This window comes from Apteryx rowi, unplaced genomic scaffold, assembly GCF_003343035.1.
Source record: "Apteryx rowi isolate R43461 unplaced genomic scaffold, aptRow1 scaffold_6, whole genome shotgun sequence".
NCBI classification, from domain to species: domain Eukaryota; kingdom Metazoa; phylum Chordata; class Aves; order Apterygiformes; family Apterygidae; genus Apteryx; species Apteryx rowi.
In genome coordinates, this window is record NW_020450871.1 from 895,645 (window position 1) to 913,799 (window position 18,155).

At 48.9% G+C, this 18,155-nt stretch overlaps 1 protein-coding gene across 1 annotated transcript in view; it reads left to right on the top strand.

Moving 5' to 3' along the window:
• Nucleotides 1-18,155, top strand: part of CACNA1H (calcium voltage-gated channel subunit alpha1 H) — a 253,608-nt gene that overhangs the window by 132,393 nt on the left and 103,060 nt on the right. The window contains exons 5-6 of the mRNA XM_026083083.1: nucleotides 2,277-2,436; nucleotides 12,815-13,130. Coding sequence (XP_025938868.1) covers nucleotides 2,277-2,436; nucleotides 12,815-13,130 — 476 coding nt within the window. The remainder of the gene's footprint in view (nucleotides 1-2,276; nucleotides 2,437-12,814; nucleotides 13,131-18,155) is intronic.

Below are 18,155 nucleotides of genomic sequence, written 5' to 3' on the forward strand. Positions count from 1 at the left end.
AAGGAGAACCCCAGCCAATAAAAACATCATCTCTATTAGAAATTATTCCTTGGAAATGACAGGAAAAATATAATTCCTACAATTCATATTGTTGGCAAGGGCTGTAGTTTTTGGGGAGGGAGGGTTAGTAGCGGTCACTTTTTTTTCCCCAAGTCCATTTCCCTGCTTTATTTTCAGTTTTTTTTACTATATGGTTTAAAACAGGCATCCCATGGAATGAGCGTGAAAAGAAATCCTGATCCTCATTTCAGCCTGGCCGAGGCTAATAATCCTTTCCCATGGCACACTTGACATTCGGCCGGGAGTCCGAAGCACCCTGAGCGAATCGCTCGCAGATGGATTCAATCTCGAGAACGGTGCCGCTAAACAACCCCAAATACCAGAAGTAGCTGAGTGGAAAAAAATAGTCTGGCATAGGGAGATAGATTTTAACCATTTGGGGGAAAAAGAGGGTGAGGATTTTAGCGAGGGTGAAAAACAAAAGAAAAAGAAACAAAAAAAAGCCCTGCTTCCTTTTTCCAGTGGGAATAAAGTGAGTCTTTTCTGCTCGAGGTGGCTCCGGGACAGATTTTGACGGGCAGCTGGCAGAGCTGGCAGGGGCCCGGGAGCCGGGATCGCGCGCCGGGGGGGAGGCAGCTCCGTGGGCTCCAGCAGCAGCGGGTGGCATGGGAGCCGCGCTGCAGCTGGGCACAGGGACCTGCTCTGGGAGGCAGAGGGTATAACTCGCACCTCGTTCCTTATTAGTGCAGATTTCCTGGCTGGGGCGGTTCATCCACGCCGGTGCCAGCGCAGGCACTGAATTCCTGGGAGAAGCATCAGCCATGACTTGGCAGCTGGCTGGAAATTAGTAGGGCAAGAGCGAGGCTACGCCAGAGCGGCAGAGCGGCTCTCCGTTCGAACGGGACGGCTGAGGGCGAGCAGCAACCCGCTAGGGGAAATGAAGGGAGAAGCGGCTCCGTACAGGCAGGGAAAGTAGTTGGCAGAGCAGCGTCTTAGAGGGATAAAACGCCTGCAGCGGCGGCAGCGGCGGTGCCGACTTTACCCAGCAGACGCAGTGATTTCCACGGCGCCATAAACATGAATCCCGCTCTCTGCTGAGTGCTGGGCTCCCGAGGCCGTTTCTGCTTTTATTCTTTCCTGCGATTTTGCCTTTGTCTGTCCCTCTTTTCATCATTTCTCCTTCTCTCATCAGTTGTCAGCTGTTCAAACGATGGCTGGTTGGTGTCCCGGAGGCCCATTTAACCTCTATTGAACTGCTGAGCTGCAAGTCTTTAATCCCTCTTCACTCCTGTTGCATCTGTGGGTTTGGAGGTGCCCTGACGTGCTACCTGCAAAGCAGGCGGCCGAGCCCAGGCGCTGCCAGGGGCTTGCGGGACAGGGCCGTCCTTCGATGGCAGTGCAGGGGTTAGACGGGGCCCTGCAAAGTTCGCTCATGCCTTGATCTTCTTGGGAGTTAAAGATGGAAGATCGTGTGCAGAAATGAGCATTTTCTCTGGCTGCCGGGAGGACGTTGCTTTGGCACCAGTGCCTGAAGCCGTGGAGCATGGGCTGCTCCCGTCCGCTGGTGGTGGTGGAGGTAGGCAGGAGATGCGTCCTCCTTGGAAGAGGAATAGTCTGCAGAGAAGGCCGGGAGAGCAACCACAGTTAAAATCCTACACTAGGCTCTGTATTGTTTAGGGGAACAATTTGTATGATTCAAGTGAAACCTTCAATCTGTTATAAATATATATTTTCACAATTTCTCGGCAGGCTGATGGCTCACCGGGGTGTTCCTAAGGGAAAGGCTGTCTTGCAGCTTTGCCCATGGTTGCGTGTTGTTGAGCGCTGTGTCACTGAGAACACCTGAAAAGCCCACCCCAAAACCCACCCTTTGGAAATACGCTCTGGATGCTGTTTGTTCCCATTTGCTGCTAAACCTTTTGCACTCTTTACCTTCCTTCTCAGCCTTAAGACTTAGGGGAAAGGATAAAACTCAAAGCCTCGACACCACAGTGGCCATGCCAGCGGCGTGCATGGGCTCGGGAGCCCTGGCTGCACCGGCTGTGGCTCTGGCCTCGCTCTGCCATGCACGTAGTAACCTCTCCAAGTGGGACACGAGCCCACTAATTTAAAAGAAAAAATCACAAGGAGCTGATTTACTCCTTCTGCCTGGGATGCTCCGGCCGCAGAGACCGAGACATAGGCCGGCATGACGAGAGAGCGCGTGGGAGCCGGGCGGCACTTGCTCTCGCCCCATCGGAGGGCTCCTCTAACCTGTTTTCTCCTTCTCCCCACAGGTATGCGAATACTCGTCACCCTGCTGTTAGATACTCTGCCTATGTTAGGCAACGTCCTCCTCTTGTGCTTCTTTGTCTTCTTCATCTTTGGGATTGTCGGTGTGCAGCTCTGGGCAGGGCTGCTGAGGAACAGGTGTTTCCTAGACAGGAATTTTGCAATGTAAGTACAGCCCAAAATCACCACCTTTTCCTCCTTCCTCCCTCCCTGCCGCGGGGAGAGCCTCCGGCCAGGGCCGGACCCAGCGCGCTGCGGCGAGGGCGCTCTTCGCTCCTCTGCCAGCCAGGGTCTCGGTGGCCCTGGCGCAGGTCTGATTCCCCCTCAGACAATAACGCAGAGATTTTTAGCCCTTTTCTTTCTGTAGCATTAAACTTTAACTCTTGCGCATGCCGTGATGCTGAGGTGCAGCTCTGTCCTCGTGGCCTGCAGCCCTCCTTTCCGATTGCTGCATTCACTATCTATTTACGTCTCCAAGGAGCCGCTCTAACAGCCCCCAGGATATTCCCATGCAATAGTTGAATGATTGACTGCTGCCAAATTCACCCTGGTGCTTGACTTGTTTTTTGGCACTGACATATCTTCAAAGACATGAAAATACCTCAGACAGTCAGGGATGGGGTTGATACATGAACAGATGGAAACCGGTCACAAACTTGGGAAAGCGAGTTAGCGGGAGGAACTTGGTGCTCTGAGCAGCCGGTCCAGAGCCGTCGCCTCTCATGCGTAACAGGGGATGAAAAACCCAGCTGGTTTTAAGGTGAATCTTTCTTGAGCTAGTTGGTGGCATAGCAAGGACAGGCGCTGTTAGCTCTCTCATTGCTGCAGCCGCCCCACGCTCGAGCGGGGACCCAGCTGGGCTGGGCTGGGGACAGTGAGAGATGGGGTAGGATCGGGCAAGGCACTCGCAGGTTACTGTATGTGGCTGGAAATACAGGTTTCAGATGCTGAGAAAAAAGGAAAGTGTGTGACCTAGTGCAAAGAGTCGCCTGTGAGTCCTTTTTCTACCCTGTTCCCACCGGTACGGCTTTGGGAAGGCGTTTAGCACGCCAGCCTACCTGCACGGGGCTAATTAGGTGGAGTTTGCACACTGTTACGAACAGCGCTCTCTTTTCTACAGCGACATAGAAATGCTGTTGAAACACAGCAATACGTCTTTGTGAATGTATTAATGACGTGAAAGGCATTAAAGACGTTTGTACATCACTCTCGGCCTGGGACAGGTGTCAGGGAGGTGCAGCACATTCAATCACCTGCTCTGCCTGGTGCAGCCTCAGCCTTTAGTTTTGGTTCTTTCAAGCCAGGCCATCACGTGCTCCAGCTCCCCTGCTGGGCCCAAGGGTGCTAATAGGCCTCGATTGCCCTGATGAGCCTCACCTGGGGCCCCCAACACCCTGCCCATGGCCCAGGAGCTCCATTTAAGCCCAGCCCTGGGCCTTGAGCCTGGTTTGAGCTATGGTGTAGGTGCATCTGTGTTCAGCTCTGGCTCTGGCCTTGTCTCCTGGATGGATTTTAGACCCACTTTGTAGCTTTGTCTCCAGTCCTGGCTCTGGCTGGACCCTGGACCTGGTTCATTGCTCCCTGGCAGTCCCATTGCGTGATGCTGAGCTGAGGCTGCTCAGCACTTGTTGGTGGGTCCATCCTTTTCCATGCTTCTTCAGAACTCCAGTGTAAGGGTGCACCTTAAAAGCCTATCAGCACAGTCAAGATCAAAACTAAGTGCAGGCTGTCATTGTCTCTGCAAGCTACAAGGAAAGAGGAGCTCTGCTTGATGAAGAAAATCCTTCCAGAAAGGCCTGTATCAGAGAACAGTGAAGCAGTCGGCAGCTCAGAGGTGAGGAAATGCCTGAGGGCAGCTAATCAGGGCGACTCCAACTCTGTGACAGGAGATACAGCCTCTAATTAGATCTGTGTGCAGTCACCTTCTGTCTACAACTGGTGTTGGGTCTTAAAGAAGAGCAGAGATTGTTTTCCAGCTGTAGTGTAGGTCCTGTTCTTGCCTCTCGATGATTAGTCCTGTGGCCTTTGGTGCTCTGGGCCTCTGTCTGTACTACAGACCATCCCTGATGGTACTTACTCATCTCATCAGAGGTGCTGAAAGGTAGAAGATAGATGAGTCTGCAATTTGAGCATGCTTTCGCCCTCCACCCCGGTGCTGTGACCTGGTGTGCTCTCTCCTGCACCAATGGTGGGTAGGTAGTTCACTGATCACTGGGACCATCCATCGCTCGTGGAATAATCATCAAGCTGTTATTTAAAAGCCCAAAGAGCAAAGTTAAAGCTGTGCTCGGGTGGTCGTGTTGCCAGTGCACGGTGAACAGGCACAGTGCAAGGGCAGTGTTTTGAGCATGCGGAGTCCAGGGCTATAATTAGCTTTTTTTTTTTTTTTTGGGGGGGGGGGGTGTTCCCTCTCATCTTTGACCAGGCTACTAAAATGCTATGTGATTTCCTGCAAAATGGAGCCTTGAAAATTAACCACAGGGGGATCATTTGCTAAGTACAGATATTAACCAGCTCTGAGAAACCCGGCTATTATGTAATGTCCATTAGCAGCATCAAAGGCATTGCAGGGTTTTCTTATCAAGGTCTCAGTCCTGGTCACTAAAGGCTAAGCCAGGCTTCCTCTGTTAAGCCTCAGGAGCTATATTGGAAGAGGCAGGAGGTTTATGAGGTCTTGTCAGGCAGAAGAGGGATTTTTCCTTCCTGCTTTGCTGCAGCTCCACACTGCTCCATGGCCCCTCTGGCAGCAGGCGCTGGTGGGTGAACCTGGGTGGCCATGGGCTGGTCCTTGCCTGCACCCAAGCCCTGCTGCAGCGTGTGTTGTGCTGGGCACCTGCTGCAATATGACAATCCCTCTCTTTCCTGCTATAAGCTATCTCAAGCTGAGGACTGGAGCTTAGTTTGAAAGTTTGAGGGAATCCAGATGAAACCATTCCCATCTTCTCTGTCCTTCCCAGTTCATTTTCCTGAGTCTGTACTTCCTTGAAATAAGCTTCACCCCTGCAATGGTCCTTATCACCCCCACAGCAAGTGGTGTAGGGAGAATGCAGGGGGTGATGTGGGTATGTCAGAAACGGGGAAAGCACTTCAAGGTTACCTCTACCTGCTACTGTGCAGACAGGCCAAAATTCACAGCATGGGGCCCAAACCAGCAGTTGCTGCTGGCCTGCGGTAATGTCACCTGGCTGTGGAACACAGACGGAGCCAGCCCTGCGGTGGGTGGGAGAGGGTACGTCACCGGGTGCGCTTGTCCCCCTCGACTGCGCCAGGCTGCCGTGCTTGGCAGCAGCACTCGCCGGCCCCAGCCATCCATCACCCGGCCCATTCCAGGGAGAGCAGCCAACGAGAACAAAAACAACAACAAACCCTTTGCGCAGTGGATGTAGGATTAAAGTTAAGCTCTGGTTTTGGATAGAAGTAAACACAGCAGAGCTCTGCAGGGAAGTGGGAATGAGATGCTCGTCATCTGCTTTTGCTTGCCAAGTCTCGCTAAATCCCAGCGTTGTTCTCATCCTCAAAACGTTCACCAGCCCCTCAGCACCAGGCTGGAGGACAGGCTGGCACCCTGTGCCCAGGGGGGCTGCGTAAACAATAGTCCTGATTAAGATTTCTTTACACCTCTGGAGAGTGAAAGACCAGGGCACTGGGTTCACCGGGAAGGCTTTACCTTGGCATTGCTGTAAAACCCTCCCAAAGGGAAATGGAAGTGCTCAGAAGTGAGGGCGAGCAGCTGGACAAAATCCAGGGTGCCAGGCAAGGAAGGGTCGTATCCCCAAAGCTTTCCTGGAGTAAAGCAAATGTTGGGCAGCTTTGAGTCCAGCTTTAGATCTGGTGCATGCTTCCTTGCACCAGAAGGTTTCTGGGCCATTCAACTTCACAGCAGGCATCAGATTGCAGAAGTGACTTTGATTCTGCCATCGTTTTTGTTCCGGTGAAAACTTTTTTTATATCCCTCTTGAAAGGTGGCTGCTTTGAGTAAAGAAGCTATATTTAAATATAGTACCTTCTGATAGAGATGTGGGGACTTCTCTTTGAAGGTGCACTAGAAATATCTGCTTTCTTGCTCTCTTTAAGAATTGTATTGTTGCGATGCACTGTCATGTTGGAGAGAGGTTGTTTTATTTTGGGCTCTCTTTTAGCAGTGTCTTTGAAGGAATCACAGGCAGAGAGTTAGTGGGATCTTGCACCATAGTGAGTTGAAAGGCAGTAAAGTGGAGTGGGTCATTGCTGTTCACACTTGAAGAAGCTGTCGGCTTGCTGGTCAGAGGTGGTGCCTCAGAGGGTTCCTGCAGTGCAGGCACCTCTTTGACCCCCCAGGAGCTTGCTGGCCAGACCATGTTTCCCATGGTGTCGCACAGCCAAGGGGTCCCGTGATGGGTCATGGCAATTTGGTACTGCATAAAGTCACAGTGCCTTTTGGGAAATACCAGGGAACCCAGGTCAGGAAAGAGGCACCTCGGGCCTGAGATGCAGAAGTGCAGCTTCCAGAAGGTCCTGTCACAGCACTGTTGGGATGTGCAGCACTTCCTGTATCGGGAAAAGTCTGTTTGGAGGCAAGATGTAGAAAATGCCCTAAGTAATCAGTTTAGTTAAAAGCTGTTTTCTGCTGAGCAGAGGTCAAGAACCCTTTTCGATCCTCCACTGAACGTATCCTACTTTGAGTGTTCCTGGGACTTCCATCTCCCTTGGACTGGAAGCTTGTTTGTGTGCGGTGGCATGTCCCCCTGAGATGGGGGCTGAGGTCCTTTGTACAGGCAGTGCTATTTTCCTTTCTCCAATAAGACCAGGGTAAAACAGCAGGGAACAGCAGTACCAGGATGGTCTCTACTGCTACAGGAGTAAGCACAGGAGATCCCTGATGGTGGAAACTGGAGAGGGAATTTCACAAGGGCTCTTTGGTTGGACTGCCAGAGGAAGGCTCTGCGTGTGTGCGTGAGAAGGGTGAGCATGACCAGCAGTTTATCTGTAAGATCTCCAGGACATTTGTCTCCTCCGTGCAGCCCCTCTGGCTCCCTCCTGCCAGCAGGAGCTGCTGTCACTGTAAATAAAGGAATTGGGTCACCCCCAGCTTGTCTGGGTGGTTGTTGCTGGGGCTGCTTTTCGCTTGTGTGCCATTATGCAGAGGAATGTTATCCTCCTCATCGGAACCTTTCAAGGAGCTCGGTGGGTTGGAAGCAGGAGGGGGAAGAGAGCTGTGAAGTGTTTTGTGTTTATCTAATGCTGCAGGACAGTTTTAATGTGAGCACTTTGGTCTTAATTAACTCCGTACCTGCTTGGCATTGTACTGCCTTTGGTTCCTTGGTTTTTGTAGAGCTGCGAGAAGGCACATACAGCCAAGGCAGACAGCTCTGAGTTTGTTTGAAAGGTACTTCTGAGTGTTGCTTAATTGCTCCTTCTGGTATCGCTCTGTGCTGGTTGGTTTGTCAGCAGGGTCTCCTGCGGAGAGGAGCCTCCTCGGAGGGAACTGATCCTCCTTAGCGCTGAGTTTCCTTTGCCTTTCCCTACCTTTCCTCTTTCCCTTTGCTCCATGGGAAGCTGAAGGCTCTAAGCACTGTGGAGGATTGTGGTCAGAGCAGGTACCATGCTCGCCTTGCAAGTGATGTCCCACGTGGGATGGTTGTGCTGGGTCAGGCCTGAGCCTTGGGGGCAGATGGGGCAGGGAATTGTTCAGTACCTTTTGCATAGGAGAGAACAGGCATTTCTGCTCCAGCGCTGTCCTTCCTGCACATGAGCATGCCCAGGGACTGGGATCACGCCTGAGAGGGGGAAATATATTGCAAAGCTGCTGCAAGCCCAGAGAAAGATGTGCACCGGGCAACTGGCCGAGAAAGGGGTGTTAATCCTTTCTAATATGATAACAAGATCCATTCTGGGGCTTAGTTTCTCATGTCTTTTCCCCTGAGCACAAGGGTCTCACAATTAGTGGATTCATTACCATTAATAAGTTATTCAGACTGTGCCTGTTGGCAAGTAACAAGGAAGTCAGATTGGCCTTTCCTGCGCATGGAGGTAGGTGGTCTTGGCAGAGTAGCGTTCATTTGGTGGATGTTAGGGGTTCTCACTCATTCAGCAATGCTTTTTTTTGCTTCTCATCCTTGTCCTTTCTTCCTTACCCTTTTTGATTTTGCCAGCTGGGTTTTCAAACCAAGAAATAGAAAAAGGTCTTGAATTTGCTGTACTTGCGGTCAGTTCGTGTGTCTCTTCCCCACTACATTTGGGGAAAGCAGAGAGCCGTGCTGGCACAGACTCCAGGATGGATGCTCGTGGTGTCTCTCTGTGCCCAGGGCAGTACCAAAAGGTAGAAAGGCTTGAAAAGGACTGGGCAGAAATCAGCCTTGATCTGAACAGGCACAAGAGGGTTGATTTTGGCCTGTTGTGGGGAGGACTTCCTTTTAGTTAGTGATTTTGGGGAGCAGGTGCAAAAACAAGCAAAGCAAAGAGCAGGGAAGATGAAACCAGTCAGGCAGCAGCAGAACTGAATCAGGCCTTGTCAGTCAAGCTGTGCTTTATTTTGCTAGGTTTATTTTCCTCCCACAGTTACCGAAGTGTGGTGTTCCCTTGGCTTCTCCCAGAGGGTCTATGCTCAGATCTTCCCTGCACAGCCTGTTAGATCACAGCCCAAGGCAGAGTGTCTGCAGGCGGTATTTCTCCTTCAGCCCAAGGCTTCCTAAACTGTGACTCATGGGCGACGTGCAGCCTCCAAGATCTGTGTATGTGGCTCATAAAGGGCCTTTCCAATTACAATGTCTAGTGAACAGAGAAGCGTTGCATGGGAGGGGAGCGGGTCCCATCGCTCCCCAGCCTGGCGGCGTGCCCTCCCTCGAACGATGCTCTGGGTACCCCCGCTGCAGCTGACCTGGCAGGCAGGCTGCTCTCCAGCTAGCTGCATCCGCCGCCCGCTGCCCAGCTGGGGTGGGCATATTGAGAGATTAGCGATTGCCTTTGAGGGCTGAAATTAAGATGATTAATCTGGAACAATGAATGAGTATTAGTCAGGCCGCTGGGAGGGCAGGCAGCTGCAGACTCGCGTGTTGTGCTGCATGTCAGGTGTCTGTATATTGTACTGCAGTGGGAGAGACGGCTCTCGGGGCAGCTCGAGTCCGAGGGCTGAGCGGAGCACCATGCTTACATGTCAGCCCTTCTGTGTGAGCACTTTTTCAATGGTCAGTGTTTTTGGCACGGGGTGTGTGTCTGCATCTAAAGATGAAACTGCTCTCGGAAAGGAGCTTGTGCAGCCGTAGCCACTAATTATCCAATCATCCCTCCAGATGGTCCCTTTCCCTCTGCAAGTCCAGCTTTGCTCTGGGTAGAATCCTAATTACTCTGGCCCATGAGTTATGGCGTGCTGAGCCTTCCCTTCCCTTGCTGCTGCCGAAGGCCGTTAGCAATCAGGAAATTCCTGCTGCCGGTGTTGCGATGGGGTGTTGCTTCTATGGCAGCAAAGGAAATGAGTTTTTGTTGAGTTTCACAGCTTTACCTGGCACTGGAGCAGGTTTTCCTGGATGATCAGTTATAAAAGAGTTTGTCATCTGGAATGGCGCATCCAGGTCGAAGCCTTGGCCAGCATCGCTTTAAGGGAAATTGGAGCAAGTGACGTGCCAGCTCACGAGGGTGTGCATAGTTTCAGGGTTGCAGGCTGTCCAGGGTCTGAGACTTGCTCTCCCTGCTGCAAGCGCTGAGTTTGTGCACTGAGCTGCCCACCCGGAGGCAAAGCCTTGGGTTTTCATGTCATATCATGCTGGGGTTTGAGTGTCATGGAGACCTGTGGTGCCTGAGCTGGAGGTCCAGACACTTTGAGAAGATAACAAAAGACAGACATCTCTTCTGCCATCACCTTAAGGACTCATAAAATAGTTCATTAGTTGTAACCCATGAGAGCCCTGGTTTCAAGAGTGATGAAGTCAGCCCTCAGGGAAGCAGGTCGTATGCCAGTATGACCAGTATGGGGTCTCTGCACCTTGCTGGGAGGGGGCTGGTCCAGGCTGTCCTCCCTGGCGAGCTGGGCAAGAAGCACTGTGGTGGGGTCAGCCAAGGCCCGGTGAGTGTGGCTGAGAGCAGAGCCATCGCGGCTGGAGTCCCACTGTGCTGAGAGGTGCAGCCCCACCAGCTTCAAGGCAGCAGGAGCCCTTCACATCCACACCGAGCCTCTCCCCTCGCTCTCAGCCCCCAGAGCCGTCTGCCTTCTCCCTGCCACGTTGCGCGGGACAGGCACTTTCCCTGCACTGTTCCCAGTGAGCGGATGGAAATCAGGCTGCTGGAGCAGGACATGCAGAAGCAGTAACTGGCCTGGGACCCGCTGCCCCTGCGCAGCTCCCACCTTGCTCCACTTGCACCAAAGCGCAGATGCCGGGGCTCTGCCTGCTGCTCGTGAGCCAAGAGAAGTTGCTTCTCATGTGTGTCTTCTCCTCCTCCCTCTTTCTTCTCTCAAGTCCCCCGGCTGTCTTTGCACATAGTCTGTAGCGCTCCCAGACGCATCCCTGCTCCTCAGTGCATTTTAATCCTTTACAGGCCTCCACGCTACCCCCCTCTGTGCAACAAATTCCGGCAGTTGTAGTATCTGATCTTCTAGCAAACACAGCACTAGCAGTGCTCAGTCTTTTCTTCAGCTTGTTTTATATGGAAATTTTCCTTCAAGCAAAACCGGTTCACGGAGGGGGGAAGGAGGAAGGGATTTTAGGCACTCGTGGAGGAAAACCTTTTTTTGAAAGTGTTTCTTGATCGTCTCTTGGATCTAAGACATAGAAACTGGGAGAAAGATCTGACGGTTTTGTCTAAAGGTGTGGGACCACTGTGCAATGGGAGGGGAATAACAGGCAAATAAGTTTAATCACCAGTGAACAATGCCTAATTCATCTGACTGACTTGTGTATTCCTGAAGCTGGATGAACAGTCAAAACTCATCTCAAGCAATTCCTTGATGGAGGGAGAACCAAATTCCCCAGGAAAGATTGTTCAGGGTTAATTTTTCCCCTCAGCTCTGCCCAGCAGTATTTGCTCCCCTAAGACCTTCTGAGCAAAGCAGCAGTCACTCAGTAACTGCACTTTAAGGAGAAAACAATCCCAAACAATCGTACAGAATAACAGCAGCCTGGCAATCATCAGAGCCAAATTTATTCAGTGGTCAGGAACATTCAGAAACAGCTAAAGATACGGCTGTCCTGTCTTGAAGAATTACCTGCCTGTCTTCTACCCACATCTTGCTTGGTCATATAGTTTCTGCGTTGCCTTTTCCCTTATCTCCTGCCTGATTACATAGCATCTTAGATCCCTGCAGCTCTGAATGTAGCAGATAGTCTGCTCTAGGACTTTGCACCTTGTTTTGAGCAGCACTTCAGCAGTGTGAGCGTCAGGGGATCTGCACAAATGCTAATCAAACAGCATGAAAAGTCCTGGTCTCCGCTTGTTTGCTGACCTGCCCCAGAACAGGGCTTGGGAAAAGGCACATCCCTGCCATGCTGCAATTAGAGCACTTGCTTATCGTTGTACGGAGCCATAAACTTTATCCAGGCCAATTAAATCAGATCTGCAATAAGCATACAGTTCCCGTTAATGTGGGCTCTTTCTTTTCTTATGTAAGTACAGAAAGAGTTTGAGATGGCCTGTGGCTGGGTCTCTCCTTGTTAAAGTTCAGCTCGCTCATCCTGGAGACGTGCTGAGGGGCAAATTTATTGAAAAGCTGCTTTGTTTTCTGCTTGTCTGAAGCATGTTCTGAGCATCAGGAGAGCTATCCTAGACTCCTGAGTTGGGAACAAAAAGTTACCAGCTCTAGATTTTTGGGAAGCACCCAGGCTGCTTTTATAGTCATTCCCTCCCTTCCCCCCACCTGCATACCTCCTTATTTCACCTTCACCCATCTTGCCTCATCTGTTGACCTGGAAACCTCAGGCTCCTTTAACTGAAAGATCACTGGAGCCTTACAGGATGCTGTAAGCAAAAAGCTGCATAGGTGAAGGTGGGGGCTGAAGTCTCAGATGTGACTTACTGTCCCCAGTCTGACAGGGCAAAATGAGAGGGGAATCTGCAATGAGGCTCTGGGGTTAGGGTTTCTTGGGCAGAAGGGGAGCCACTTCCAGAGCTGGGCTGTCTCTGGAGCCTTGTCCATCTACTGACAAAATAAGGGCCTTATTTTTGGCAATAGGAAGAGGCAGCAGCAGTGAAGTTTTGCTGGCTAATGCTCTGAAGGAAACAAAGGAGAGCAAGCAAAGACTTCCAGGTGAGGAAGCCAGGGAGAGGTGTTTTTTTCAGTGACCCCCTGCCCCCAAGTTTCTTCCTTGATGCTAATCCTGTCAACTGCATGTGAGCCTTCAGACTTTTCAGGTGTCTGCAATGCACCCAATGAGTGATTTCCAAATGGTGTATATTTGGAAGAGTGCTTACTAGCATCTTGCTCCTCCTAAGCTGCTTCATGTCCTGAGCTGTGGGTGTTGGACTTGCACTGCAGGACGGCTGCTGCACCTGAACCAGGGGCAGGAAGCGGCACCTTTGCTGCTGGTGGAAGAGGGGGTGCTCCATTTGTTCTCACCCTTCTTTCTTTCTTCTTCAGGACATACAACCTGACCTTCCTGCATCCGTACTACCGGACAGACGAAGCAGAGGAGAATCCGTTCATCTGCTCATCCCATCGTGAAAACGGCATGCAGAAATGCTCCAACATCCCAAACAGGAAGGAGTACAAGGTGGAGTGCACCTTGAGCATGGACTCCTACACTCCGAGTTTATACAACCCTGACTTCAGCAGCAGGAATGCCTGCATAAACTGGAACCAGTATTACAATGTATGCATGGCAGGGGATGTAAACCCACACAACGGAGCTATTAATTTTGATAATATTGGCTACGCCTGGATAGCTATTTTTCAGGTAGGATTTTCCTAAAGATTTTTCTTTTTGTTTTGTCATCCCTTGCTTGGAAGGATTTTGATGGATACATCAGTGGCAAAAGGAATTTGCTTGCACTAGCATGAAACTGCAGATAAAAACACATCAAGTAAATGAATTGGACAACCTGCAGAAATGCTCCAAGAGAGCATTTGGAGAGAGGAAAAGAATAGCTGTTTTTCAGTGCATTTTAGAGGAGAGGGAAAATACTTCTTAATCTGGCAGACAAAAGTGTAGCAAGTTCTAGTGCTGCCACTCAGACCCGGATAAATCCCAGGGTTGAAATAAGGCATGGGTTTTTGAGGGCTGCAGTCAATTATCCATTGCTGTAATATCAAGAAATGGAGGGCGTTGTCCAAGTTCTTGAAACAAGACTCAATATTCTGAAATGTAGGGTCTGGCTCGATGATGTGGTTTAGGCTTGATCCTAGAATTACTGGTTCGTATTGCGTAGCATGGTATGCTGGAGGTGGGAATAGGTAATCCTAGCAGACTGTTCTGGCTAGAGCGCATGTGAGGAGGTACCTGCTTGTGTGGGGTTTGAGTCCTTGTTGATCCACACCTGTGCAGCCCATCACTGGACTTCGATGTGCTTCTGGGTCAGATTGGGGGAATCTTTACAGATCGCAGGTAACAAACACTTAAGAGACTGAAGCATGTCCAAAGTATTTGTGGCTCTGGAACATTAGATAATATACACAGTCCAGGGGCTATGGTCTCTTAGGGTTAGCCTATTTGAAATTATCTGTATACCATCTTCCATTTTTAATTGGCACTTTCTATTATTTTAGTATGAATTTTTATGCTTTCAGCTAGATGCTTTGTTTTATTTAGTTGTCTTGAAGTGTAGGTGACACCTATTCCCAAATGAGAAACACAATCTCCTTTTAGTTTTGTTAATGACTAATAAACTACCCATTCACAGGTCTAACTTTCTCTTCTGAATTTCTTTCTAGTTTCATATTACATTGAACTTAATAACTTTTAACTTTCATTTGGGAGTTGTAAGGGACAATTGCTCGTTCTGAGCATCTTATTTGCTCTCATGTTGCCACAACAGCACACATTGAATCACACTGCTGTTGGTGTCAGAGGTTCTAAACCAAATCCAGAAAGGTTCAAATAGATCCCAGGCCTCTACTAGGCTAAGTTTTTAAAAATGCTTTGGTACCTGCTTGGAATTAATGCCTAAAGAGAGGAGCTGCCATGGTAATTTTGAATATTCCTGACTGGTAGTGAGCACTGCATAAAGGAAAGAGGGAATTCAAAGTGAGAATGGTAGTTAGTCTCTAGCTGCATTTGCATTCTTCCTTTTTTTTTTCTTTTGCTGTTGCATATCTCTGACAGAGCTTGGTGGACATGCTCAAGAAGTCCCATCTGGCTCCCACCAGTAGGCAGCAAGGTTCTTTCCAGAGAAAGGGCAGAGGCCGATGGGTTGCAGAGTCCCTGTGCTAGTCCATTAAAAATGACCAAGTGCATCTTTAGTGGTCCTGCTTCCTTTTTTACTTCCAGAGTCTCTCTGCAGGTGGTAAGCCTTCATTTCATGTAGGGATTTCATTGCATGGGCATGTGTGGTCTGGAAGTGTACAGGTTTAACCCAGGAAGAGCTCATCAGCCGCAGCAAACATTTGAACTAATTCCTTTGGGAAGAACAGAAGGTATGGCAAAGTTGGATATATTATCCAAAGAACACTTGACATCCTGCTTGCAGATGCCAGGAAGTTTATGCTTGGTTTTAGTGCTGCTTAGGCCATCTAAATACTAAAAAGCATTTCCAGCCAAAGGCTGCTCTTACGTCTTTATTCCATTGAATGCTTTCATTCTAAGCTTTCAGAAACTGAAAACAATATTACCCCAGGTAAAGAAGTAGCTGTTGGGAGTAAGATGATTGCTTAACCGTGCTACAGAAAGAATAAAGTATTACTGCAAGAAGTTAGATATTAAATCAAAACAATTGCTGTAAGCAGAGAGCATTTAACAAATAAGCCTATTGAGTTGCGCTCTTATTACATTTAATATTTGAAGATGGGTGGCACAGGTCAGCAGTTAGATGAGGCCTCAAAGTAATGCAGAAACTAGAACTGATGGTTTTAGTAGTCCAGGAACTTCCCTGTGAATTGATATTGAATTACTGGGTAGGAGGCATTCTGCTGTCTTCTGGATGAGACTGATCCAATTGCCCTGATCCCTTCTGGGGAATAATGAATACGCAATACTTGTTTGCAAGAGTTATAATGGAGGACTGAACCTCATGGTCTGGCAAGCCTCCAGTTTGCATAATGGCAATCTTAGGACTCAGCTGGATAGAGCATCGTTCATGACTTATCCCAAATGAGTTGGAAACCTAGCATGGTTTAAGAGCTATTGGAAAGGAGGCTTGTAAGTGCAGTGACTGCAAGCCATTCTCAAGAGTTTCTAAGGGCATATTTTTATACTGTGCCCACTGCACAAAACCAAAGCCAAAAGCAGACTCTGAGAGGGAGATCTAATGTCCCTATTCTAAAGCATCCATGTGAACTGTGTGCCAAGGCAGGAGGCTAGCAGTATGGCCAAGACAAGAGAGGGAGCAAAACGCAAGCCATCCTGAGGGCAGAGGAAGGCATTCAGAAAAGCACATGGTGTAATTAAAATTCGTTTCAAGGACCTTACAAAATGTCACAGGGGAAGGAGTCTTGGAGACCCCACAGAATTCAGAATAGGAGGGAAGGGCAGCTGGAAGGCAATTAACTTCATGGTGGTAATCCTAAACTTGCAAGTAACCTGGCACATGGCAGTGGGACCCACCAAACAATGTGAAATGTGTTGTTGACCTTCTGAGGAGAAGAGTAAGTCAGAGGCATCAAACAGGAGAGCCAAGCCAGCACAAATAATTAAGTCGTAAAGTAATAAAGATGATGGCTGCATCCATGGGTGTTTGAAAGGATAATAATTCCTTATGTAATCTTGCAAATGATTCATGTTTCGATTCCCCTCATTTGTTGTGTAATAGGCTAATTCATGTATATATTTGTTACAAAGGCACGTTCAATGGCAAATTATATGAACTAATTAGCTTATTACAGAATAAATGAAAGGAGATAGAACCTAAATTAACTGTGAGGTTTGGCATGATATTAAGATCCCTTTATTGCACATGAACTCAGCAGCAACAGTAAGAGCAGTAATTACAGGTATTGTTGTCGCACTGCAAATGATGAATTACCCACCTAACTAAAGTCCAATTTAATGTGAATTACCAACAGTGTCTCACTGGGGCAACCAAAACACTGCCACCTTCCTGTCCAGCAGTCTGTGTGGCCAAGCCTGAGTGCAGAAACAGTATTGTAAAAGAGGGGGGTTGAATGGTTGCTAAGATACACAGTTTGGGAAGAAAAAAGATGATTTAGGCTACTTTGCAAACTGCAGAACCATTGCTTGGATGATTTCATGTTTGACTTTCAGAAATGAAAGACCTGCAAAAGCACCTTACATTAGGAGGCAAAATCAGTGAGGCAAAATTGAAATAGCCATAACCATCTACTAGGCAGAACTAAAGAGGTCTAGAAAACAGCTGTTCTTATATACCTCCTTCCAGGATGTAGTTGGATGAACTGAACTTAGAGAGCAAATATGTAGGGACTTTCAGAAAATGTGCAGTCTTCAAGGGACAGAAGGCTTGTCTGGCAATTCGAGGTGGCTAGATGTTCCTGATAATAGAGTTACTTTTTCCATGGCTTTTCTCATATGTTGTATTCCAGAAGCGGCTACATTTCCTAAGAGTCTTCCTTAATGGAAGACTCTCTGGAAATTAGTCCTTTGATGCAGCTCTCAGATGCGTGACTCTTTCTGGCTTATGTTTTTTTGAGTGCATATTGCTTCTATGAGGCATTTCTGTAAGAAGACATTTCAGTTAACAAGTTAATCAAGTCATACAAGTAACATATCTCTGGCCCACCATCAGAAGGCCCCAGTGAGGGAATTCTCAGTGGAGACTGTTTTGCTTTCAGCAGCCCCCTTACTGCTGTCAAAAAAAAAAAAAAGGGTTGGTTGTGTTTGCAAAAGCTGAAGACAGCCCAGCAGGCAAACAACATGATGAGAATGCCCAAGAAAGGAAAAGCCGAATCACCTTCTCAAAGAAAGATGTCTTGAAATAGAGAAGCATTAAAGGAACCGTCAGCAGCAGCAAGTTTGCTCTGTGATCTTGATTGCTCATTCTAGATGGAGAACTTCTCATTGCACCTGGTCTCACCAAAGCCAGGAGTGTTACAGCCATGAACATGCAGATGACCAAGAAATATTGCCTTGCTCAGGGGAAAAAAAAGAACAAGTTTGGGGTGGGAAGGTGGGGGTTTGCCACCCATTTCCTCCTTTGACCTTCTGGGATACTTTCCCCCTAATGTGATGGCAGGCTGCCTCTGCTGGTATGATAGCAGGCAGTGAAAGCCAAATGCTCCAGGCCACCTCCCTCTTCTGTGCTCCCTCATGTCAAAGAAGCCCCTGCGAGCTTCCAAGATTTATCTCAATCTAATCAATGATTTATTAATTTTGACCATGTGCTGTGTGCTGATGAGGAGCTCATTTTGTCTCCATGTTGTTGACTCTGCTTCTGCGGGGATCTGTACCCCTGCTAGCTGTGCCTGTAAATGGGTCAGCTGAGGAGATTCGGACCTTGGGGTCAGACTTCAGGTTCAGAAAGGGGAAGGTTCATTTGTCCCATTCCTGTGCAGACCATTGTTCAGTGCCCTGATCTGCTCCGCAGCTGTTACCCACATCACATTGTTTCAGCCTCTGTGATGGTTGAAATCCTTCCCTGAGGAATTTTCCCTCGCCTGGAAATCCTTCAGCTAAATCTGTAATGGGAACCACACATCTTCCATTTGTATTAAAGGAAAAATGACAGGCACTTCAATGCAGTTCTGCTATGGCCAAATACAAGAATGAGCGTAGAGTCCCTCCTAGTCTGTACTAATCAGTCAGTCGAGAAGAGATCCTCTTTGAGGAGATGAGACACTAAGATGAGACACTTGC